The sequence below is a fragment of the Trichoplusia ni genome, chromosome 3 (assembly GCF_003590095.1).
Source record: "Trichoplusia ni isolate ovarian cell line Hi5 chromosome 3, tn1, whole genome shotgun sequence".
Taxonomy (NCBI): Eukaryota; Metazoa; Arthropoda; class Insecta; order Lepidoptera; family Noctuidae; genus Trichoplusia; species Trichoplusia ni.
In genome coordinates this window covers 11694718-11721899 of record NC_039480.1, presented here as the reverse complement: position 1 = coordinate 11721899, position 27182 = coordinate 11694718, and the positions used below count along the sequence as shown (strand labels likewise).

Sequence of the window (27182 nt, the reverse complement as noted above, 5' to 3'; positions counted from 1 at the left end):
TCTGTGCCGGACATCACTACTGCTTAATGAGCTGCCAAGTTGCCTTTGGCTTTATGTATAATCGCGAAAGGATGATGTTTTGATATTTAAATGTATATTCAATAGCTTTCAAATTTGAATGGCTTTTAGAACTTTGTATTTGAGTATTTATACTATTAACGCCATTTTGAATTTGCCTTCTAATATTGTAAAGAGGTTTTAATATGCTAATGATTAAAACAAAAGTCTAAAGATGTTTCGTTATGTAACGAAAATGAATAGAGCAATTGATGCTTATATCCGCGTTTCTATTTAATAATGTAATTTGTTGCAGCGGTTAGTACGGTCATGAATTTGATGGGTTATAAATTTGTCTTTGCCACTTTGTCTTCTTTAGCCTATTACGTAACTCTCAGATTCGCTAGTCAGACTCGCATTAAGCCACTTATTTCCTAGGGACAGTGACAAAAATCACAACAATATGAAAGTTGATTCTTGTATCTTCGTAATAGGAAGTAGGTACTACAGATGAGAGCATTAAAGTGACAAGACATAAAGCACACTTGGCCCAGAAATACAAAAGCCAGTCTCTACGCTAATCAGGTCTTAAAAAGACTTTATGTTTGTGTAATTTATGCACCAACGACCCTACCACTGACTCTTAACAGTAAGACTTTTACAGTAGTTTAAGAGAGACAGCGCTCTACTTGAATAGCTTCGTCTCGCTCACAGAAGAGCGACCGTTTTATTTAGTGATTTGGTGGTAGACTCCATGGCTATAACCTCAAACAAAGCTTTCGCGTGCCGCCAATAAACGAGAGGCTGTAAAAGTTATGTAAAGGGGTTAAAGGCCTATAAATGCCTCTGTTACAATCGGTACCAAAGATATAGGACAAGAAACAGACTGCTGTAATCCCTATTCAATATTAACATCAGTATAAAGAACGAAGTAAATTTAGAAAATGTAAATAAATATAATCGTTAAGTTTTAGTTTCTTTGGAATTTTGTTAGGTTAAGGGTAGGTTTTATCGGTTCTAGACCAGTGAAGCTATAAGCCAGATGTTCTTTTAAGATATTAACCATTATCGTGTATTTTTAAGAGTTTTTTTCGGTAATCTTCAGGATTTCTTTTTATCGCTCAGTTTTATAATACCTACACATTGTTTATTGTTGCAGCAATCATATACCTAGGTTGATGTTATGTCAAGGTTCACATCTGCATCATGTTGCTCAGTTAAAACTTGTAGGCGCTATATACAATAAAACCAGTCAAGTATCAGTAGGAATCGCCGCACGGTCTGTTCCTTGCTAGGCTAAAGATATATTAATTTGCATTATATTCGACACTCATCATATTTATAACTGTACCAATCGTTGCTTAACCTTGACGTTTATTTTCATTATTAGATGTTATAGGGTTGTGTCAAACAGACGGGCAGATAGCGAAGATTTTGTTATTTGATTCCGTTTTCCTCTTCGCTACGGAACTCTAAAAACAACGAAACGTATTAGCGTACAAATATTTAACAAGGACAAAAGCTTAATATCTGTTACAATGCAATTGTTATAACTGTCAAACTTTATTCAGATATATTAATATTTACTTACTGTAAACGAGAATGTTGATATTGCTATTATTAAATGAGTTCCATTATGCAAACAAATCATTTGTTGTCTGCACAATAAAATGATAATACTAGAACCGAAATTTACAAAGGCTAAAACATGCATCCAATTTATTTGGAACCACATAGGAATACAGTAACGGATAACGAATAATTACCTTAGTAATTATTACAACGGATAGATGTACCGACCATTCCCAGTTGGGACTTTTCACTGCCCTTGTTGATTTTAATTAAAATCGTGGCCTATTCACTAATACCCAATGAATTTGGTATACTGGCTGATTAGAAACCAAGTTAGATGAGGTCCGTGAGGTTTCGTAAAAAAAAGTATTAGGCGATCGCTCGAAATTTGAAAGGGACACTCTTAGAAAGATTTTTAAATTTAGACATAATTTACATCACGAAAAAAGCTTTTTGAAAATGATTGTGTTCTATTCCACATTGCCAGTATTTTTCCTTGATTAGAGAGAACACTTGGTTAACTCTGACTGAAGAAATAAATTAATTTTATGATATGCACATGTGGACAATTAATGCCAGTGCTATCTATGAAATTTTACATAAAATAAAATAGAAAAATACCATCGTTGCATATTTTTCTACACGTGTCTAGCGATATTATATGATTAAAATCGTTTTTTTTATAGGATTCACCTTGATATTATATTAATCACCTTTACAGGCGAAAGTATGAGATTGCATAATAATATGTAAGTTGCCTATTCATGGTCAAAATGACGGTCCAAATTTGGTAAATGTGGTACAGAGGCTGCTAATACTGCATTAATTTACTTAAAATAATTATAATTAAATAAAGAATATGCTCCTTTTTAATAAGTGATCCTTTTTCACGATGACCTTAAATACTTTATAGATTGATGCTAACGGGATGTTTATAATGGAGCGATTGATCAATTGCTACTTGGCTAAATAATTACGTCTTTTGATGAAGGAAATAAAACAATTAATTGATGCTAAAATTCAACCCAACAACGAAGCTACAAGATGGACTGTCCGTAGTCCGTTACAAAAAAGTTTAAAGAGAAATTTGATTAACAAAAAAATGGGTTCGAACTTCCTGCCCAATAAAGCACCCAAGAATAAAACTTTTTAATCAATAATTTTGTTAGACCCTTACCCTACCGATATAAATACTGTTATTAGGTACTCAAGAGGCATTTATAATCGACGAAAAGACAATAACATTTCAATGTACCGTCAAAACCGAGATACCAAACGTATTTAAACAGGAATTTAAAAAGTATATTAAAAAGTACAAGGATCATACCCGGTGTTCTTGAGTGGGTCTCAAATGTCTAACAAAAGAATAACGTTTATTTCATAGTACAAATATGGTAAATAAGTATGAATGTTACCTTTATAGTGGTTCACAATAATAGCCGGCATATAATTTTAAATTCTCATTCCTTTTATTGAGTAGTCGATGCCGAAACCGTTGAAATGTGGGCAATTCTTGTGGAAATTCATTACAATAGAGAAGACCGCCCGTTCCATGTTGCGCGCCTGCCGGTGGTCAAAGCGAATGCCCTCTGACCTCCAGTGCCGGAGACCTGGCAAAATAGGTCTCACTATCCGCTGATAAAGGCTACGCATAAAATATTTTATCAAGTTAAAGACAAGAAAAAAATACATTCACTGAGAAGCAATTGCCACATATTTAGATATGAGTTATTCATCGCGCCTAAAGTGTTTGTTAAAACAAATTGTAAGTAGACCATAAAATACCACACGAAAGTTATTATAAAAAAGCTAAGCTTTTCTTAAAATCGAAAATATAATTGTATTTTTTTTCTTTAAAGGATAACTTCCGCAGTATGGAATTTAATTAATTGTGCCGCGGGGTGTTTCAAAAAACATATAAATCACATGCACAATGACACCCAAACTCAGAACAAGCATTCGCACACAAATGCTTGTCCTACGTGGGGATCGTACCCGCGACACGACGCGCAGTGTGGGATTGGCTTGGTGACTCAACCACTCGGCAATCAGTGCAGTTAAATATTAAATTCTATAAAAGAGTTCTGATGGCTATAATCATTATTCAATTGTAATCAAAATTACATCTAATAGTAGGTGTGTGACCGCTTTGGTGAGTAACACGAATAATGCACGGCACACGCTATAAAATCGTTAAATTATTTTGAATCCTTGACAGCTAATATTCAAGGAACCCAGCTGCAACTCACATAATGATATACAATTAAATTAAAAACAATAGTTGATTTCTGCATATCGCAAAATACGATAACGAAATAACTTTGTGTGAAGTGCGTTAACATTCATTCACTCACACTGATTACTGCGCATTGTGAATCGGATATATTGACATACTTTGCAGCGCTGCGAGCAGTAGCGAAACGTTCGTTGTTCCAACAACAGTGTGGCACGTTTACAAGATACAGAAAAGCAAAGAAACCATGTGTACGTTACTTACGACTTTTGTTTACCTCGTGTACGCAATCATACCAATAATTGCTGAACCACACTACTCACTATCCGACGAATTTATCGATAAGATTAATGCCAAACAAAAACTTTGGACAGCCGGAAGAAACTTCCATCCGAACACGCCATATGAACACATAAAAATACTAGCGGGCACCTTCCCAAACTTGAAATTAAGATCAGAAGCGCCGACTGTGAAGCATGATCCAGCTCTAATTGCAAGTCTTCCGGACAGCTTTGATTCTCGAGATAAATGGCCTAATTGCCCAACCTTAAATGAAATCAGAGATCAAGGATCGTGCGGTAGTTGCTACGCGGTTGGTTCCGCAGCCACCATGACAGACCGGTACTGCATACACGCTAACGGGACAAAACACTTCCATTTTTCAGCTCAAGATATTATGGCGTGCTGTCCTGAATGTGGCTTGTCTTGCATGGGAGGTAACAATGAAGGGTGTTGGAACCATTACAATACAGGTGGATTTGTATCAGGAGGCAGCTATGGCTCGAAACAGGGATGCATGCCGTACGTGGTTCCCCCGTGCGAGCATAACGTTACGGGCAGCCGCCCGCCGTGTGGCCGATACCTGGACCCGATGAAGTGCGTTAAGTCCTGTGAGGCAAACTACAAAGTAAGTTACGAGAATGACAAACGTTTCGGAAAACCAAAATACACTTTGCCGAATGATGAGGATCACATCAGAGCAGAGTTATACCAAAACGGACCAGTGACAACATCCATTGTATTGTACGAAGATTTTATGACTTATAAATCCGGTGTATATGTACACACGGAGGGAAAAGCAATCGGGCATCATACTATGAAGCTAATGGGTTGGGGAGTCGAAAATGGCAACAAATACTGGCTTATCGCAAACTCTTTCAACTCTGACTGGGGTGACAATGGATTTTTGAAGCTTCTGAGAGGGAAAAACCACTGCGGTGTTGAGGAGGGTGTTATGACGTCAATACCTATTATACCATAAATTAAGATCTTACACATTTATGAATAAACGGTTATAATTAAAACTATGTTTTGGATTGGTTAAACAATAAAACTCTGCATCAATAATCGTCTTATTTGTAAAAATATTTTTTAATTATTTATTCCTCTTTTCAAATTGTTTCATCGTAAAACCACATTGGAATGATCATAATAATGATAAATATAGTCATCGCCATATTAGTCATAAAGTAGTGAGTCGGGCACGGTAATTTGTTAAATGCGCAGTGTTCATCGTACATTGCAGTGTATTGCAATGCCCAGTAGATCCCAAGTCCAAGTAGATAATAATTGACATGGAAATGGGTGTTAACTACCATCCTGGAGAGTAAAACATTATCAAAATACGTAACTTACTGTATACGGTGACTTAAACAGAAAATGCAAGGCTTACTAAAAAAATACTAGCATGGGAACAGAAATAGCGTTGTAGTACACATATATAAAGGTACATACAGTATTAAGAGCACTCTCGCTCACTTATCGTACAAAACATACCGTATTTGAGTATTGTTTCCTGTTATATATGTAATTATAAGGAAAATAATTCATATCGCACTTTATAATACTGCCCTCGGTCTAAAACAAGGAGAATATCAAATATTATTGTATTAGGTTTGACTATTTCATTTAGTCATAAATGCAGACGATTCCATAAAACACAAACGAAACATAAGTATTGCTGTCTGTTTCATTAGTACGTAATTAGAGTAGGACAAACAAATTTCATTCCTCTTAAATCAAACTCTTTATGACTATACCCATAGAAAAAAAAATGTTGATATTTACTTATACATATAGATAGTATCAAATAATACCAAATTGGCTACTATACAAAATGAGCTAAAATGAAATTATTTTTTACTGCTTCCTTGCTTTGAAACCAAACTCGAAAATATATATATATATATATATATTTTTCGTTGTGGTATTTCGAGTTTTTAACGGAGCTACTAAAGCAATGTTAAAACTCCAGCATTAGATCAGCACTCAGCCATGTGCTATCAAAATTTCAGCTCAATCGGAAACCAGGCAGTAACCAGAAGAACGACAAAGGGACAGATGAAACCAATTTATTTGGTTACTAAATAAAAAGCTTGTAAAATTAGGCAGACAAAAAGTACTGATTCGCTTCCTAATTTTTATTTCCTGTTTCTTGATTACATATCTGAGGTTCAAAACACAAATACAGGAGAACTTTATTTTATTTTAACAAGGACTTTGACATTATAATATCATAATTAATAGAATCATAAAACATATTTCTTAGAAACTTAATGCCTCCTTTTGTGAAGGTACCTTAATTGACGACCTCCGTGGTCGAGTGGCGTACGCACCGGTTTCAAGGTGTCGCTAGCTCTGAGGTCCCGGGTTCGATCCCCGGTCGGGTCAATGTAAAAATCACATTTCTACATTGTCTCGGGTCTGGGTGTTTGTGGTACCTTCGTTGTATCTGAATTCCATAACACAAGTGCTTTGGCAACTTACTTTGGGTTCAGAACAATGTATGTGATGTTGTCCGCATTTATTTATTTAATTAAAATCCATATTAACAGATTTAAAATCAATACCTACACTATAATTGGTAGTCCTTGACAAATTACTCGTAATACTCCGATGAGAACAAACTTTGGGATTTAAAATACTTTGAGTAATTAAACTTCTAAACTAAAGATTAATAAGTATCGTAATAGTTTCTTAGTTATGTGATAGGTACTGTCTTTAACGACTTTTAAAAAATATTTTAATGGAATTTTCTTTTATAAAGAAAATAAAGAAAATTTACAATAAAATAAAAATTCACAACGCAAGAAAAAGCTCTAATCACCACATAAAAAAATATAGTCACAATTTTTTACTAAAATGATACATTTTGCCTGAAGGGCAGTATCTAAAATAAATGCACACCACACAAAGGACAAAATGGCTGCTACAACAAGTGCCCTATTTTCTATTATCACAGTTCTTCAAGTAGTACACGTACTGACACAAACTGATTGTCAACAGCACCGTAAGTAACCCACGTACTTGCCTACTAATACCAAAACATTACAATGCAATAATCATGACTGAGTTCTGTTCCAGGGATCTCACGGCTGTGAGGCTCCTGGTAGACCCATCCAATAACCTATCGAGTGTCGTAATAGCATCTGCCTACCTGCCGGGCGACGAAGTCACACCGACGGCTTCGCTGGTCGCACTAATCACCCGGTGCGAAGAAGAAGGTCTGGAACTCATCATCTCAGCGGACTGCAACGCGCACCACGTCATTTGGGGCATGGATAAGTCCAACGCGAGAGGTGAGGAACTCATGAATTACCTTTTTTCCACTAACCTTAATATCCTCAACAGGGGCTCAAAGAAGACCTTTGTAACCTCAAGAGCGCAAACAATAATCGACATCACCCTAGCCACCGAACGGATATCTCAGCACGTTTCAAACTGGCATGTGTCTGACGAGCTAACCTGTTCGGACCACAGGTGGATTCGGTACCAACTAAAAATGGCCATCGCTCCTGCAACACCAAGACGAAACCCCCGGAAGATAGACCGCAACAAGTTCAGAAGCTTAACCGCGGAAGGTCTGAGGGAGGCAGACGCCGAAATCCACCACAGCACCACTGCAGACATCGAGAAGCATGTGGAACAAGTAACGCATCTCTTGAATGACTGCTTTGAGAAAGCCTGTCCTTCAACACTACCCCAGGTCAAACCGAGGGGTGCGAACCAATGGTGGGGACCTGAGCTAGACAAACTCCGCCACAGGACAAGACAACTGTTCAACAGAGCAATGAACACCAAATACCAAGAAGACTGGGAGCTCTATAAGGAAGCCCAGCGACGTCTAAAGAAGCGTATCCGACTCAGGAAGACGGAAGCCTGGAGACGTTTCTGCGAAGATATTTCAAGCAACAACCAAGCAGTCAAGGTAAAAAAGATCCTATCATGCGAACCTGAGCGCAATATAGGATCCCTTAAAAAACCTGACGGTGAATACACCAGAACCGACGATGAAACATGCGAACTTCTACTCCAAACCCACTTCCCGGGCTGTAGGATTACCACGGAGAAAGGATGGCTGGGAACGGAGATACACGTGCCGCAGGCGTCGGACTGGAGCACCGCCCGAAGAATTGTCGACGAGGACAAAGTCAGATGGGCCATAAACACCTTCCTCCCCTTTAAAACAGCGGGCCTAGATGGGATATTCCCGGGTCTGCTGAAATGGAGCGCCGAGGGGCTGATAAAGCATCTGGTAGGTATCTACAGAGCCTGTCTGGCCTTCCGGTACACCCCGCAAAAGTGGAGAGAAGTGAAAGTAGTATTCATACCGAAACCCGGCAAGAGTGACTACACACAACCAAAGTCCTACAGACCTATCAGCCTGACATCCTTCCTTCTGAAGACGATGGAAAGGCTCTGCGACAGGGACATTAGGTCAAACGCGCTACTACAACATCCGCTTCACCCAAACCAGCACGCCTACAGCGCGGGCAAATCAACAGAATCGGCACTACACAGTGTGGTCAGCACGATCGAAAGAGACTTATCGGCAAAGCAGTCGACCCTGGGAGTCTTCATAGACATTGAGGGAGCCTTTGACAAAACCAACTTTACTAGCATTGCAAAGGCTCTAGTACGACATGGCGTTGATCCAACGGTAGCCGGATGGATAGATGACATGCTCAGGAACAGGGCCATACAACTCACCGTAAATGACACAACCAGGGCCATGGTGGCGAGAGGCTGTCCTCAAGGTGGAGTCCTTTCGCCGCTTCTGTGGAACCTGGTGGTCGACGAGCTCATCACAAGACTCAACGCACAACGCCATTTCACGGTGGGCTACGCGGACGACATCACCGTCCTAATCAGCGGACCATGTGAGAGTACTTTGTGCAATCTTATGAGCTCTGCTCTAAGGACAGTCGAAAAATGGTGCATAGACCACGAGCTTTCCGTAAATCCAACGAAGACGGAACTCATACTATTCACCAACAAACGCAAACTGCCAAGCCTAAAACTACCAAAACTATTCAACACCGAACTCTGTTTGACCAGTGACGTCAAATATCTGGGAGTGACCCTGGATAACAAACTGCTATGGAATAAACATGTAGAACAAAAACTCAACAAAGCCTGCATCACCTTTTGGCAATGTAAAAGACTAATGGGGAAAAGATGGGGCCTTTCACCCAAGATTACCCTGTGGTTGTACACAGCCGTAATAAGGCCAATCATCACATATGGAGCGGTAGTATGGTGGCCCAGGACCAAACTAACTACCGCCATGGATAAACTACAAAGCTTCCAAAGGCTAGCATGCTGTGCTGTCACAGGATGCATGAGAACAACACCAACAGCGGCTCTGGAAGTGCTGCTTGGACTGCCACCGCTGGATCTCTTCATACAACAAGAGGCAGCGGTGGCTGCTACAAGACTACAACACTCGGGACTGTGGCGCGCACAATCTAGAGGTCATGGTGACATATGGCACAAAAGCCTTGAGTCCATACCAATGCTGAATGCACCATGTGACCGAATACCTAGGATGTATGTCTTCAACAAAGCATACACGATACAAACTACAGAAAACAAACAAGATTCCTCGGGAATACACGAGGTACGCGTCTACACAGATGGCTCAAAGACGGACTCAAGCACGGGCGCAGGAGTATTCTCAATGGACTTGAACATCAACATATCAATACCTCTGGGTGCAGATAACTCGATCTTCCAGTGCGAGTGTGTAGCCATCACCCAGGCGGCCAGAGCTATAGAAAGAAGAGGGATCCAGGACCAAGCCATCAGGATTCTCTCCGATAGCATGGCGGTTCTGAAGGCACTGGACAACTACATCATCACATCGTCGCTGATACAAGAGTGTCACCAAGCACTTGAGCGCATTGCTGCAAGCAACATGGTGACCCTGCAATGGATAAAAGGCCACAGCGGATCCCTAGGAAACGACGCTGCTGATCAGCTGGCAAGGAGGGGATCGGACACGCGGATCCTTGGCCCCCGGCCATACCTGCCTGTGCCCTTTGGCCAGTGCAGGTCATGGCTAAGGCGACAGACTACTAACAATCACAACGATCGCTGGGCTACAGTTAACGGCTGCAGACAGTCAAGGGAGGCGGTCCCTATCCGTTCACCGAAACTGTCTCGCGGCCTGATTGGGCTAAAGCGGGTCGACTTACGAATAGTGGTGGGCTCGCTGACCGGGCACATTCCACTCAATAAACACCTTTTCACCATCAATGTTACAGATAGTCCACTATGTAGAGGCTGTCTTCAACATGAAGAATCAGCGGCACACGTGCTCCTGGAGTGCACGGGGGTCGCGGAATGCCGGGCAGGGATCCTCGGTTCACCGAGCTCCGTCACAGAAGCCTGCGAACGTCCCAGGAGACTTCTGCGCTTCTGGAGGGAGTTGGGATGGCTGGACTGACAGCCTCCCAAAGCCACCTGACGCACAATGGGCCGACTTAGAGCCTACGTGCGGAAAAAGGAGCCCATCACCAAGTACCAAGTACCAAGTAGTACACGTACTGCCTACCAGCGGAAAGCACCACCCGTTATACGATGAATTCATCAACATGATAACTTCCAAGCAAAACTTTTGGCGAGCTGGCAGAAATTTTCATGAAGACACACCCTTATCATATATCGACAGTCTAATGGGTGTGCTAAAGGATGAAAATCCCATAAATGTACATAGGTTTGGACACGATGACGAAAGTGTGACTTCTGAACTCCCTGAACAGTTTGTTGCAAGACAAGACCACAACTCGAGTGAAGGATGTAAACCATATGAAATTCCCATGTGCGATCATCATGGTTCTGGTGGCCTACCACCCTGTACCGACAGACTACCAACACCAGCCTGCATGTAGAATTGTGTAACAAGCGATATTGACTACAAAAGGGATAAACATCGCGGCAAATCTATCTATACTGTCGAAACTAATGAAGAAAAGATAAAAGCTGAAATTTTTAATTATGGTCTGTTTATTTAGTATATACAGACTTTTACAGCTACAAAACTGGCGTTTATAAACATATTTATGGCGAACAACGCTCTAATCATGCAGTAAAGCTTCTGGGCTGGGGCATCGAGCTGGCTGGCTGCCTGCAAACTCATGGAATACTTATTGGGGTGATAATGGGTATTTTAAAATTTTGCGCGGTGAAAACCATTGCGATATAGAAGGAAATATCATCGCTGATATACCTTTGATTGAATAAACAACAAAGGTTGGAGGTCCTTTCAATATTCCAACAATTTAAAACTGAATAAAATGTCCTAAACTCAAACTTACGGAACCTGAAATAAACTGATTCAAATTATTTTATTAATTTGTATTATTTATCCACTTATTCATTTTTGCTTAACGTAAAGTAATAATAAATTAATCAGAACTAAACCACTTTTAAGTGAACTGTTTAAAAACATGGACAACCCAGTATTTTTACAAGACCCCTTTGGACATAGAACTATGTAACTCTATGTACAAAACAAGCTTTGTCCCTTTTCATTTCGCTGTCCCTCCAATTGACATAAAACATATCAGACTCCAAAACCATATTGAATTTATCATTTACTTCTGCTTTTTAACGACTCTCGAACTCAGGAATTTAAGCCTTGTGTCGCGGGGATTCAACATAAACCCAAAGTAAGTAAAGTTCATTCAAGGTATAAAACAAAAATTTGTGGATCACAAAAATGCTAGTCCCGAGATTAAACAACTGACACGTAGCGAAGTGGGTTTGGCGTGGTGATTTTGAGTTTTTTTGCTGGTGGCCAGTCGGCAGGCAGAAACCGGGTCCGTAGCTAAGCAATTAGTTCAGATCGTACCTAATACAGAATTTTTTGAATGAATTCGAAGTGTATGAAAAACTATTAGATGTTTTTTCTTAAAAACAAAATGTTACTGATGCAAATTCAAATTAAATTTGAAACCTACACCTACAGTTTTTGTCCTTCAGCATTAATTTCGAGCTTTCGATTCTTTTTTTAATTTTTGAATGCTCGTCTTCAAAAACCAAACAAAAATCCTGATTAAATTGCAATATTATTTAAAATGTAATATTCTGGATTATCTAAACAAGTACATTCCAGCATGCGATAAGCCTGTATAGACTAGCTCAATCTTTTTTGGGACCCCACAACCCGACACACAAATAACCACCAGCCACAGTATCAAAAAAGGTAGGCAAAAACTCACGCAAACAGTCACGCCGCGAGCGTTTTACAATTATTCTTTTTAATAAAATAAATATGTCAGGAACCCTTTCGATTGTATTCTGCTACCAACAAAACAGCATTCCAAATTTATCAATAAAATAAAAAAGTTAATTACCTGAAATAAAAGTAAAACATAAAGTAATACGTAATATTTTCCACATGCATTTATGCTTAGTAAGCTATGCAAAAAATTTACGAACCCGAGTATAAATATGTTACATTCACTTTGATGGTACTTGTGATAACTGTGCCTACTTCAAACAGACACAGTTCAAGAAATGGCTACACTTATTAATTCCGTGTTTGCAATTATTGCGATTTTACAGAGTATTTCTGTATACAAAACTAATGGAGAACACCACCCACTTTCCGATGAGTTTATCAATTCCATTAATTCTAAGCAGAATTCTTGGAGAGCCGGTAGAAACTTTCCTCCAAACACACCCCTCTCTCATATCAAGAGTCTAATGGGTGTGACCAAGAACAAAAATCCTATAAACCTGCCGAGGATAAAACACGACAACGAAGTCATTGCTAACCTTCCTGAGAGCTTCGACCCCAGAGATAAATGGCCTAACTGCCCTTCGCTAAGCGAAATCAGAGACCAAGGCTCATGCGGTAGTTGTTGGGCTTTGGCGGCAGTCGCAGCTATGACTGATCGATACTGTACATTCTCCAATGGAACGAAACAGTTCCATTTCTCTGCCCAAGATCTTTTATCCTGCTCACATGCTGGAGGTTGTCACGGAGGTGATCCTTATGAAGCATGGATGTCTTGGATGTTAGATGGCATCGTGTCTGGAGGCAACTATAACTCACACGAGGGATGCAGGCCGTACGAGATTCCTACGTGTGCTCACCATGGAACTAATGGTGGTGGCTTACCACCTTGTACAGACATTGTCCCCACACCAAAATGTGTCGAATCTTGTCAATCAAGTTATAATGTTGAGTATTCAAAAGATAAAAGGAGAGGCCAAAAAATACACGTTATTGAAAATGATGAAGACGACATAAAAGCGGAGCTGTACACGAATGGTCCCCTTGCAGTATCTTTCACCGTATATGCTGATTTTGTTAACTACAAAGAAGGAGTTTATAAGCATACTGAAGGCGACATAGTTGGCTATCATGCCGTTAAACTGTTGGCCTGGGGAGTCGAAAATGGTACTAAATACTGGCTTATTTCGAACTCATGGAATCCTCACTGGGGTCAAAATGGATATTTTAAAATTTTGCGTGGTGAGAACCATTGTGATATAGAATCGGAAGCAATTGGTGGTGAACCTCGCATTGTTTGAAATGTTTAGGCTTAAACATACTTATTTGATTTTGCTTGGTCAATAATTTTGTTGATTGTTGAAACTGACAAATAATAAAAATCAGAAGTATAAAATTACTATTTTATTAAATATTTATAATTTAATGATAAGTCAACATTAAATCATTATTAACAGTACGGTACGGTAGTATCCTTCTTGAGAGGAAAGGTACGGAAAAGTTTGTGATTTCAATGTTTGTAAAAAAACCCGCTACGCAACAATTAAATTTCTTAGGAATAAAGTAATTATTTAGAACAGAAATAGATAAAAGGCTTGTTGGGCTTGAACCTCTAGATAAAAAAAATGAATATAGGTATACACAGTGGATTTATTTGATCCGTCATGACAAGCAAGCTCGTCTTTGATAATGTCCTGAACTTATTACTGACAGTACGCCTTGCTCAAAAAGACAACTGCACGGATATTTGTGGTCACCACGCCAAACCTACTGTGCGCGAACGTGTCGTGGGCTCGATACACGCGTAGGACAAGTATTTGTGTGATCCACGAATGCTTCTGAGTCTGGGTATCTTGTGTTTGAGATTTGTATGTTTGTGAAACCTCCCGCGACACAAGGATTAAATTCATTACAACGGGAGTCGTTTAAAAAAAGTACAAAAAATATGGACTCCATTTTCAAGTACATACGTATACTCCTTCTTTTTCTCACATTGTAAGAGGATAACTGCCTTCTAACCAAACATATCTACAACCGTTAAGGCGGCTGCCTCACACGATGGCTGCTTCGCCCGCGAAGGATCTAAAATTTCATTTTAACTAATAACTTGACTTGACTTAGACCTGTCATCTCTATTCAATTAAGAGATTTCTATTGATGTTAACTTTTTAGGTATGTTACTTGTCTGTAACCTGTAACCTGTAACCTGGCAGTTAGAATCACTGAATCACTTCTTGTCAGATGGGCAGGCCTCATATGAAATGTTAGTGTTATCTGAATCTGCTTAGGTTGGACACTTATACTTTGTAACCTTAGAAACAGTCGAAACAAACAGCTGTTCGAGAGTTGCATTGTGCTATATTTACTCACATCCTGAGATATTACAAAGCGATGAAGGGTCGGCAGTCAATCAAGTTATATGATTTTTCTTAGAAAACCGCGACTTAGCTCTTGTAACCTACTTTCTTGAAGTAGAAGAAACTTTCTGTTCTGTGTCCTGAAGTTAAATGGGTTTTGGAAATAAATATAAAATAAAAAGTTAACGGTTGAAAACTATGAAATAATGAAAAAAATATTTATCTTTCTGCCTGAGGCTCTGTTTTATATTCTGTGAAATACAATTTGTATTAACATATATCAAGTAACTTGAGTTTAGATGGTCAAGTAGAAATTGAGACAAGACAGAGTGAGAGACCAAGAGGCATCTTCAAATGTCCCTTAGCCGACTAGTCAAGCATACGTGACCTGTATTTTTTTTGTACTATTGATATCGTTCGTCTTTCAAATTAACAACGAATAACCCTTAATTTCTCTTATTTTTGGAACTCCCGTGTATGAGAAACAAAAACTAAAAATGATTTTTTTTTAAGTATCAAACAAAACATTTATGAAATCTCAAAAATATTATATTTTTTTTATAAAAACGTATTTCCATGAATATCCATCACATAATCCAAGCCCACGTCAGCACGATGGGCAATATCAGCCTCATAAAAATGCCAAAAGAAAAAATACTACAACACAATGCATCTGACATAAAAACGAAGTAACGAAATAGTTTTAATTTTTTATTCCACATTCCTGCTTACAAACATACATTTTTGTATGTTAAGCTATGCAACAATTTTTACTGATACAAGTATAAATTCACATGACTTGGTATCGATTTATTAGTCCACTGTATTCCGTCTATAACCCGGGCATCGCTTGCACTACTGTTTTTTTTAAAGCTGGTTGTGTGACGACAAAGCTACAAAACATGGCTGTTGTACGTTACATCATATTTGCACTTATCGTGGTAACACATGGTTTCTTTGTAGACACCGCCAGTGAAAAACATCATCCTCTATCTGATGAATTTATCAATGTGATTAATTCCAAGCAGAATTCTTGGAGAGCTGGAAGAAATTTTCATCCCGGCACACCTCTTTCGTATATCAAAGGGTTAACGGGAGCTGTTGTACCTGAAATTTCGGCATTTCGACCTATAGCACGACACGATGACGAAATAATTGCAAAGCTTCCTGAACATTTTGATGCCAGAGAGAAATGGCCTAACTGTCCTTCTATGAATGAAATCAGAAATCAAGGAGCATGCGGTAGTTGCTGGATATTTGGACCCGTCGAAGCTATGACTGACCGTTACTGTACATTTTCAAATGGAACAAAACAGTTTCATTTTTCGGCTCAAGATGTTTTAAGTTGTTCTGGAAGTAAAGGAGATTGCAGGAGTGGCTCTGTTACATTTACATATGATTTCTGGTTAACAAAAGGTATTGTGTCAGGAGGTAACTACGATTCAAAAAATATTTCGGAAATGGGTTGTAGACCGTACGTAATTCCTCCGCAAATTGGCCATGAAGAAACCTTATTACGAAGTTCTGAAGCCCCAATAGCAGGTTGCATAGAATGTTGTCAGTCAAGTTACACTGTTGACTATAAGAAAGATAAACGTTATGGAAAATCGGTGAACATGCTCCCAAATGATGAAGAACAGATAAAAGCTGAATTGTTTATGAATGGACCAATTTCGGCACAATTTTGGGTTTACTCTGATTTTCTGCACTACAAAAAAGGAGTGTACAAGAAAACTCATGGCGAAATAGTCGGGGGACACGTTTTAAAAGTTCTGGGTTGGGGAGTCGAAGATGGTACCAAATACTGGCTGATGGCAAATTCTTGGGGTCCTGTTTGGGGCGATAAGGGGTTCTTAAAATTTTTACGCGGAGAAAATCACTGCAACATTGAGGATGGCGTCTATGCCGCTGTTCCTATAATAGAGTAAAATTAAGCAAAAGTATTTAATCAACTAGTTTTGGTTAGAATAAAATTATAACATCGACTTAAACATAATCTAAAAAAAAATAAACATAATTTCTCCCAAAAATAGGATAAATATACAAAAAGAAGACTTTTTGAATTTATACCAACTATTTCTAATTCTAAAATAAAACATTTAAAACTGTTAAAAGTTATTTACAAAATATAACAATTGATTTCGATTTAAATAACACTAACGTCTTCGTATTGACCCCGGTACAGTATATACGACCATTGAATTACTTATTGGACAGACATAACTGATTACTCATTGGTAGGTACTGGGTGAATCACATACGCTCGACAAACACATTACCAGGTGAGGTAAAGATACCTATATTAAAACAAAACCAGCATTTCCAGAGTTTTAATAACAATATAGGTTAAACTACGTGGTAAAGTGATATCAAACTTTCAACTTAATCGTTAAACGATCTCATGGAGTGGTTTAATATTGTGAGGAGAAAATAAAACCAAATGTGCTACTAAATGACCTGTGACCGGACATCAGTAGTTTTTCGAATTTATTTGTCATAACAATAAAATGTAAGGGTTTTTAAACTCAACAATGTGGTATTATGGCTATTTTATTGCTTTGAGTTCTATCGAGGATAGAATATAGCATTGTTGATTTGGCACCCATTTTTCGATGCCAAAATACACTGAACGCGGTGTTAAATGTTAACAACAAGATGAGCCACAAATGCAAGTAAAACCCCTATCAAGTCTTAATAGCATCCTGCTAAATCTGACACAGATACGACACGGAAACAATACAACATGGGTACGCTCCGAGCCGCAATCAATTACTTCCGACCGATACAAAGCAAATGTTTGCTAATCGTTGTAAAGCGTTCGACCATAATAATATTTGTTTGCCAAGTGCTATTGCTAGCTGTACCTACGTATAGTTAACCTTCGACACGAGCGGTCAAGCGCTGTCTCGCCCCCGTGTCGTGCGCTGCGATGCAATTACACGGCGTGCGAGCACGGGTATCAACTACACCCGCCGCGGCCGCCCGCCGCTCAGTCGTCGCGCCACATTCGCTCCGAATACACATCCATTAACCACTCAGCTGTGAAAAAGAAAATAAAGAAGCGAATAATGGCCGCATCGCGTGCAACGGTTGTTGCGCTCGTGTGCGCACTCGCGCTCGCTACTGCCGAAATACACAACCCGCTCTCTGATGCCTTCATCAATCTAATCAACTCAAAACAAAATTCTTGGAGAGCAGGTAGAAACTTCCCGCTGCTTACCCCGTTCACGCATCTAAAGAAACTAGTTGGTGTCTTACGAGATGAACACTTAGCAAAATTACCAAAAGTGACACACGACGCCGATCTCATCGCAAGTCTTCCAGAAAACTTCGATCCCAGAGACAAGTGGCCCAACTGCCCTACTTTGAACGAGATCAGAGACCAAGGTTCGTGCGGCAGCTGCTGGGCGTTCGGCGCTGTGGAGGCTATGACTGACCGATACTGCACATACTCAAATGGAACACAACATTTTCATTTCTCCGCTGAAGATCTTCTAAGTTGTTGCCCGATTTGTGGACTGGGTTGTAATGGCGGTATACCGACGCTGGCTTGGGAGTACTGGAAGCACTTTGGACTCGTGTCAGGTGGCAGCTATAACTCGAGCCAAGGCTGCAGACCGTACGAGATCGCTCCATGTGAGCATCATGTTCCCGGCGACAGAATGCCTTGCAACGGAGACTCAAAAACCCCTAAATGTCAGAAGACTTGCGAGGCGGGCTACAACGTAGACTATCATAAGGATAAGCGGTATGCAAAACACGTGTTCTCTGTATCCAGTAACGAAGATCATATAAGAGCTGAATTGTTTAAAAATGGCCCAGTTGAAGGTGCGTTCACAGTATATTCCGACTTACTTAACTACAAGAATGGTGTTTACAAGCACACCGTTGGTGATGCCCTCGGCGGTCACGCTATCAAAATTTTGGGCTGGGGAGTTGAAAATGGCAACAAGTACTGGCTGATTGCTAACTCATGGAACAGCGACTGGGGTGACAACGGATTCTTTAAAATTCTTAGAGGCGAAGACCATTGTGGAATCGAAAGTTCTATTGTTGCCGGTGAACCACTTATTGTGTAAATTAAAACTTTATCTTTAAACATGCTTGTACATATTCGCCGAAATAGGTATTGTACTAATTAGTTATTTTTTAATGAGGACAACGAAACTTAACCAAATATTTTGTACCAAAATAAATATGTATATTTACCTATTCACGTATTTTTTCTACTGTTAAAACCGATGATGTTTTCCTTATTATTATCCCCTTAACTAAGTTTATTATAATTATGATTAGAAGTCAATAACTGCTATTACAAAGGAATGTTATTGAAACCTCTTATCTCCTATCGTAAGTTCATAGTACAGTTCAATAAACATGTTTTTACATCTCGCCCTAGCTTTTGTTTATTGTCATTATGATAATTACTGTCAAACAATTAATGACAGCTTAATCAATGAATACATTTTAAAGTTTAAACATTATTGTCGTATTGTTCTACCTACAAATAGTTTTTTTTGTTTAAAATATTCTTCTAATGAACTTATTTATTTAAACAAATGTTTTTGAAACAACTTCCTACTTGTTCAAAGCATATTCCTATATGTACGATTAATGTTTTTTGAGCATTATAATTCTATTTAATTTACCTTATTTGCTCACTTCGCAGGCAAGTAGGTACCTACTTGAGGTAATAATAAAAGTATCAATTGATATGTGCTTATTCCCATTAAGTAGTCTGTATGATGTTAGGCATCATATAATTCTCATAATATAATAGCAGCCCGCCTCTGATCCCCAATTTATATTCACTATTTGAAAGCCAGGTTTGCTCACGATAAAGTCCCTCAATGTTTGCCTGTAGAATGAACTTTAACTTAAATAAGTTAATTAGGCACTGTGTCTGCTTTAGGATCGAACCTGCACCTTGTGCATACTAATACATGCATAGAACCCCGAGGCCACCACTCATAATAAACAATATTACTTTTATCCACTTTAACACTTCCTCAAATCAATAGGTAACATGATCAGGTACTTATCACCACGGTTTAAAAAGTGCAGTTGTGAAACAGAGACATCGCTATACGCGGATAGGGCTGTCTCGCTTAGACTTGTAACAGTCTGGCTGTATTAGGTAGTGGTAGGACCCAAAGCATTTAAATACAAGACCTTGTAAGTATGTACCGTTGAGAAGAAGTGTGTTTCAAATGTAGTATCCAGCAAAAATGTTTAAAAACACAACACTGAAATTAAAAATGCGAAAGAAGTTCTTACCTCTTCACGCTCAAAAGGCTGGACCGATTTCGATGACATTGAATATGGTAGTCGCTGTCACCTGGAATGAACACATAAGCCATGTTTCTCTTATAAATTTGTAGCTTCAACAAACGCCCATGCAACCGACACCGCGCGCAATAGCTAGTTTAATATACATTTACTACTATAACAAAAAAAATATTAGCATCGAAGCAGTTTGTCTCATCAGGTATCAAACTACTTACATTTGCTTAAAGATACTGAGTTATATTACGTTTGACCTAATTATAAAACAGTACCTAATGTTACATTAAATTAGTATCAAAATTATTTAGTTACTTGAATGATCATTTATTTGATAAAGCCCTTTTTGTCTTGTCAGTTAACAAGACATGAACATATACGACTATATCTCGTCATCACACTGCTTATTTCTTTGAAGACAAGTTATCCGTGCATTTTTCTCAGAAACCTTGATTCGAACCTACTTTAATTAAACTTATGGAATGCCTGATATTTTTCCTGAAACAAAGGCTTTTGCAGTAGATTAATTCCTATCTATCCAACTCAGTAATGTTTGCTGTACTTTCTAGAGCGCGTTTGCTTCTTTCGATGTTTGAAGTAATATGAACAAAAATGCATTATAATTGAGGTGGTGATATTTTTAATCCCACGAAAAAAGTGGAGTGCAATAATTTTGACATTGATCGTTTTTTAGTTTGTTTTGTATTAAAAATCGGTCAAGCTATTTAAAAGTCATGGGCGTAGATACTTAGATGGAGATTATTTTGTTAAAATTTTATCTTGCGATTCGTGTATTCTTGTTTCTTTATTCATCACATGTCATGTTCAGATGCTATTATATCAAATGAAAACATAAAAAAAGATTATGAAATGCGGTCAACGCCTTCATGCTATCAACAACAAATTAAGCATTGGACTATAATTATAATCAATTTTAGTGTATTCAGTGTTTTTATTAGAGAGATTTTGAACTTTGTCAAGTTTATAAATAAATAAATGCGGACAACATCACATACATTGTTCTGAACCCAAAGTAAGTTGCTAAAGCACTTGTGTTATGGAATTCAGATACAACGAAGGTACCACAAACACCCAGACCCGAGACAATGTAGAAATGTGAATTTTTACTTTGATCCGACCGGGGATCGAACCCGGAACCTCAGAGCTAGCGACACCTTGAAACCGGTGCGTACGCCACTCGACCACGGAGGTCGTCAAAACGCACGGCTATAACAAAGTCTAAGAACATTAACTGATTGACTAGGCTATTAAATGAAAGAACACCCTACAGTAACGTAGTATAGCGATTGGGAAACAAGGATAATGTACCTACTACTAGCTTGGTTTCCAGTCACTTTTACTTTCACAAGAACTATTGAAAGAATACCGAATTCCCAAGTTTACCTACACATCACATTAACATTTTCAGGAGTTTGTAAGTCAGCTCAGGGTGCTATACTTTAATTTATTAGTTAAAATTATAAAAGATAATAAGCACTAATAGCTAAAAAGACTTCTTGTTGAAGACTTTACGGACTTGAATTGCTAACTGACTGCTATACTGGAGGTAGTGGGTTCAATTCCCACCAAAACCTAATAGTTGGTTGTTACGCATGATAATTTGTCATGCCGGGGTATAATTTACAAATTGATAAGTATGTTATTAGAGACGTTGACTTGTTTATAAACCTTTGCTTAGTTTGAGTCTAGATGGCGTTGTTGAGAAAGTAAAAATAAGATAGCAGGTACCTACTGTAATTTTACTCTAGCAATAAATTAGATAAAATACAAAATAATCTACATCATGGTGTCTGTTAAATGTTATCAATGACACCACTCGTGACCCGATGTGAATTGAGCCGGTCATCCGCCCACAGGAAATTGATACCTTATTCAAATAGGTTTTATTGTATTGACATTGTGATATTATATAAAAAACTAAAGTATAGTACAACTAGGCTAACAGGTGGTTATAAATGGGCCAGTTTCATGTGGATAGAAAATCGTGGAAGGATTTGTGGGAAGACTTCGTCCATGAGTGGGACACGGTGATCTAAGAATTTTGCAATGGTTAAGAATATTTCTTGAATCAGATTTAATGTAAGTCAGTGACTTGGTTTCTTATTAGCTGAGAACAATGGGTATAACGTAACACATTACTAGTACTTACAACCTAATTCAAACCAAGTACGTAACGTTAACTCATCGACGTAACTGCGTAAACATCTCAACAAAGCGCAGTTAAAATTTTGAACCTTACTTTATACATATACCATACTCATTATGCATACTCATTATTACATCAAATCTCAAACTCTGTCTGTCTGATACTATTTTAAGGCGAAACCACTAAATCCATTTGGAAGCCTTTTTTTCCGCGATTGTCGACCTCCATGTGGGCGAAATCGCGAGCAAAAGTAAAGGTAGGCATCGAACACCAATTGGTATATGTAATAACGATAATGTTAATGCGGTTAGATACACAACATGCGTTATGTATGAGTATCTATTACATACAGTATGAAGGTTAGCATAAGGAATTAAATTGTTAAATTATAATTTAAGTTTCAAGCCGCTCCGCTCCGCGTCAGCCAATGATCAAGGAATCCGGTTGAGTCCGAAACTATTCGGACGATTTTAACACTTATTTTGTACAAGGTTTCAGACGAATTGTCCTGCTTAAGCTACTTTTATTTATACCATTTCTAATTTTATCAAAGTTGTTGTATTTAATTGCATTCAGAAGTACATAAAATACCATTGTGCTCTCATACTTTTGTTGCCGATTGTACGAACTGTTTGTACACAAAAGAAAAGATACATTTTTAACCAGAAAATTTATTATGCTTTATTCAACAAAACTTAATTAGGTCAAATGTAAATCATGAACCGCAGTGAACCGACTTGAACCTTAAAAAGTTTGCGTTGTTTATAATAATGATAATGGCAGTAGCCGTCGCATCTCAGGTCATAGGCCTTTTCTTATACAATAAAGTAATGAGAATTTATCAACACACTTCGTTATTTTCTTTATCCTCCATAAGGTATGTCTGTCTAAGTATTGTCTGTAACAATGCTTGGTTATATGAGAATCTTTTGGGGAGTTCTATGAATTAAGAGGTAGAGATATAACCGAAATAAAGAGATGTTTAGCTAATGTATATTTGCATCACTATTAAGATGTTATTTATGAAGCAAGAATTATTACATGATTATTAAGGAGGTAGGTAAATATTCGCTATAAAGTTTGCAAAGCATGGGGATGCATAATATACTTAGGGTAACTGGTTAAAAATAAGAAAATAATCATTTCAACACTACCAGTGTTCATGCACGATAAAAGAATACCGAGCTATAATAAATAAGGAATAATAGATACAATTCCCAAGTTTCAATAAATATAATACATTTTTTATAACAATACCGGAGTTTTTCTCCGTAATCCGGCCGTATAATGCTGTTTTTGTTACACTACGAACGTACCGGCGAGAGCTCGCACTAAATGAGATTATCTGGATGATTCGCCTTTCAAGCAATGAATAAAGTGGTAAAAGTAGGTTACATGTGATACAAATAGGTATCAACTGTACCAACGTACATAATAGGCCCTTTTTCCTAGTTGTTTTAAGTAGTTCAGTCTCATACAGATAGTCTTTAGTTCTTGTTTTTTATCGAGTGGTAATTATTATCATTATATTTCAGATCAACATTCATAAAATTACAATTGAATTTCACTTTGGTAAGTTCATCCAATCTTCAATTAGTAATCGTTTATTTAATAACAATTGATTACCTCCAGTGTTTTTTTGTTTGGATCGTTCTTTCTCGAACGTTAGGCAGGTAACTGCAATTTGTTCTTGAAACTTTGTTTTATTACCTATCTAAATAAAACCCGCATTTTGTATTTTGTACTATCTCATTCTAAACAAATTAGTTGGTAAACAACAGAACTGAGAAATTTGTAGGGACGACAAACTAAAACAACAACGCTACAATAATTTTGGTCCAAAAGTTCGCAATGCCCAAATTTAAGCGATGCTGTTGTCGGCTCACGCTTGCTATGAGTCCGAGCGGCTGTGGTTCATTAAAGGGCACCGAAGTAGCCTATTTTAAACAAGTCGTCGTGTATTCGTTACACGATTAAAGCGACTTAACCCGAGCGGCACTTAAAGTGCCTAGACCGCGCTTACCGAGTTAAAATTTTAATGAAATGCGAAAAACGAATACTTTTAATGTCTGAATCGGCTTTGTAGGGCTCAGTTCAAATTAGTACGGAAGTTCAGTGTTGCGCACGTAACTTATGGGTTATGAATGTAAATGTAGCATTTACGCTGGCGTATTTAAAAATGTGACGTAAAAGTTTGAATGTTTGTTTGACAGGAAATGTATTTGCGTTAAGGTTCTATGAGCTTAGGGTGTCTGCTCACTGCCAACTAAACAGTTTAGTCGTCGTCGGCCACCGACCAAAGACTTTTTTATTTTTTTCTCCGAACTTAGGCTTAGGCTGAACTACGGTTTCTTCATTCAAGCGGTATTTTGGTAAGTAATCGTATCATAGTTAAATGTAACATTACATGTTTTTTTTCTCTCTCTAGCCCACTGTGTCCCACTGCTGGGCAAAGGCCTCCCGCAAATCCCTCCACGACTCTCTATTCTGGGCAGTTGGCAGTGAGCGGAGGCCCTTACTCGATAATAATTAGATAGGTACTTACTTATAGATATGACGTGTTGTATTAAACACTTTCTGTTGTCCCTTAAGGTTTTCGCGCTTGAACTTGAATGACCAAAGCAACTTTTACCAATCTCAGATAATAAATTGGTCTAATACTTCCAGTTACCTATCTGTATTTACGTATTTCGCGAAAAAAAAACAACTTAGATACTAGGTTAATCCCACGAAATGTAAAAGTATTAGCATCAATTGCATCATAAACGTTACGTACGTTAACCGTTCACTGTAGGAAATTGGTTATTGGTTAGGCACTACCTACCCACTTAAACTAGGTAGGTAATGGGGTAATAGTTCATTTCCTCATAAGCGTTTCGGATTATTCACGTTTGGTAATGAGATTAGCTTTGAACTCGTTTTTGTATTCTAATTTTATAGTTGTATTTCTTATTATGGTACAGTTGACAACAGAAGCCGGTAAAGCCAATCTCTTTTTTAAAACAACAGGCCTCAAGAAATGTTATCTACACAATGAGTCACTTAATAAATTAAAAGTTTAAAAACCCCCGACCCAAATTAGAAATATGAAGACAGATGGTCAAGACAAATTAAATGAGCCCAAACTCGTTGGGTTTACTAAAAGGTACACCAGGGTTACGTCTCCTATCTACGGGCCCTAACAGCAGACCAGCTCAGTGATTCCAGAAGCCATAAGTGTTTAAAATATCAGATCCCATATACGCTCTCGTGTAACATTCCTATCACGCCTAACAAACGGCCTGAGACCTTGGAAACCTGAACCGATTTTTGCCAAACATAGCCAAGAACACTCTCGACTGACATACCTTAAAAACCAAAATCGCATCACCCGTTTGGCAGCTACGATGCCACAGGCAGACACAAACACACACACGTCAAACTTATAAAACCCCGTCGTTTTTGCGTCGGGGGTTAAAAATACAGGGGTAACAAAAGTACCTAACATTATTGAGGGTACTGAAGAGAGATGCCGCTCTACGTCATGAAAAGTGCTGAGCTGCGCCTCTGCTGCACGCTTCCTCAACCACGATAATATTGCTTAAAGACGTGGTGGACGTGGTGGTAGATAAATACCCTCTGGTAGGTAAATACTTGTGTTGATGACTGTACTTAGTAACCGAAGGTTCTGTCTAAGGTCGCCATACGAGTGGGTTCCATGTTTAAATTGGCAATTTGTATGGAGACAATGATACAATTAAGTACTAGTGATTACACATATTAATTAAAACGATTGACATCAAGTAAAAAGTATGAGACAATAGATACAATAGTTAATAATTGTTTACGAGATTATCAATAATGCTAGGGTAGGAGGAGAATGCGGAGGATGATTATCTGGAATTTTCTATCCACTTAATTATAGGAAAAACTTAGCCTTAGCCGTGGTAATCAATTAACCTCCTTTGAAATTAACCCTTGAACTGCGGTGCTAAGCTCTGACAGGCAAAGAATGAAACCAATAGAAGCCTATAACAAAAACGGAAAGTGTTCTTATCTATTTGGTATTTAGATTGCAAAACTGAATGCTTAGGCTGGGTATAGTCTATATAGTCTACAAGCATCGCGTCTTGTAGACCATGGACGCCAAAATTAGGAGGATTTCCTTATAGGCCTAGTAGGCCCGTGCCAAAGGCGACCGAATTTAGTCGTGTTTTTAGGATCCCGTACCTGTTTTTAGGTTTAAAACCCACCCTATTACTGAGCCACCGCTGCCTAGCGGTCTGACTGGCTGTCCATCCACCACCAGGCTGTATCACATGAACCGTGATCGATAGCTGAACTGTTAAAATTTACTTTAAGAATCGAAAATAACCCTAGGCGCGATTATTATTTTTTATCATCAACTAAGATAATAAGTACGAAGAAAAATTAAACAAGTGAAATCTGAAATATTCTCTTAAAAATGATAAAAACGCCGCCGCCCGCGCCCCTCACCATTGTTACAAGGCTCGGACCGCGCTCGCAACAGAACTGTGTTTCTAAAAAACTACGAATTGCATCATAATATGAATAAAAATTGCATTTAAAATTTATTCAAATCTCATAAATACCTACTTTTTTATCATGAACGTGTCCTAGTCATTGGATACATGAACTGGGCTGCTTTTGTAAGATGACTAAAAAATCACGGTGTATATGCCTAGTTAGTTATCTTTTAACATTAATAACTAAAGATTATAACAAAATAATGATCAAAACATCTGTTCTACAATGTTTTCAAATACGAATTCTTTATATTTTTTTCCTGAAAGGTCAAAAAGTGTATCAAAAAGTCACGCGATCTCATTCTGCGTAAATGGAAACGTTATGTTTATCAACAATTTATGACTAAGCTTGACGATATGACTCGCGATTATTGAGTCAACAATAACTGTGTAGCAAAGCGGTCTTTGTTATGTTTACGTACTAATTTTGGTATTTAATTTCGAAGAAATTTTAATAATTACAACTAATTAGATAGTACAAGCAATATGAAATTACAAGATATTTAATCGCTCGCATAATCAA

The 27182-nt window shown here is 38.1% G+C and overlaps 2 protein-coding genes and 3 pseudogenes across 2 annotated transcripts; all 5 read left to right on the top strand.

The window, feature by feature from the left end:
- Window positions 1-3957: 3957 nt before the first annotated feature.
- Window positions 3958-5149, top strand: LOC113491926 (cathepsin B-like). Its single transcript, XM_026869138.1, has one exon. It carries the CDS (start codon window positions 4050-4052, stop codon window positions 5061-5063), a length of 1014 nt encoding a protein of 337 aa, XP_026724939.1. The 5' UTR covers window positions 3958-4049; the 3' UTR covers window positions 5064-5149.
- Window positions 5150-6880: 1731 nt separating this feature from the next.
- LOC113508715 lies at window positions 6881-12127 on the top strand (annotated as a pseudogene).
- Window positions 12128-12531: 404 nt separating this feature from the next.
- On the top strand, window positions 12532-13690 carry LOC113491925 (annotated as a pseudogene).
- Window positions 13691-15264: 1574 nt separating this feature from the next.
- LOC113491924 lies at window positions 15265-16690 on the top strand (annotated as a pseudogene).
- A 925-nt stretch (window positions 16691-17615) lies between these two features.
- On the top strand, window positions 17616-19075 carry LOC113491927 (cathepsin B-like). The gene has a single exon (XM_026869140.1). The coding sequence runs from the start codon at window positions 17752-17754 to the stop codon at window positions 18760-18762; it is 1011 nt and encodes a 336-aa protein (XP_026724941.1). The 5' UTR covers window positions 17616-17751; the 3' UTR covers window positions 18763-19075.
- Window positions 19076-27182: the final 8107 nt, after the last annotated feature.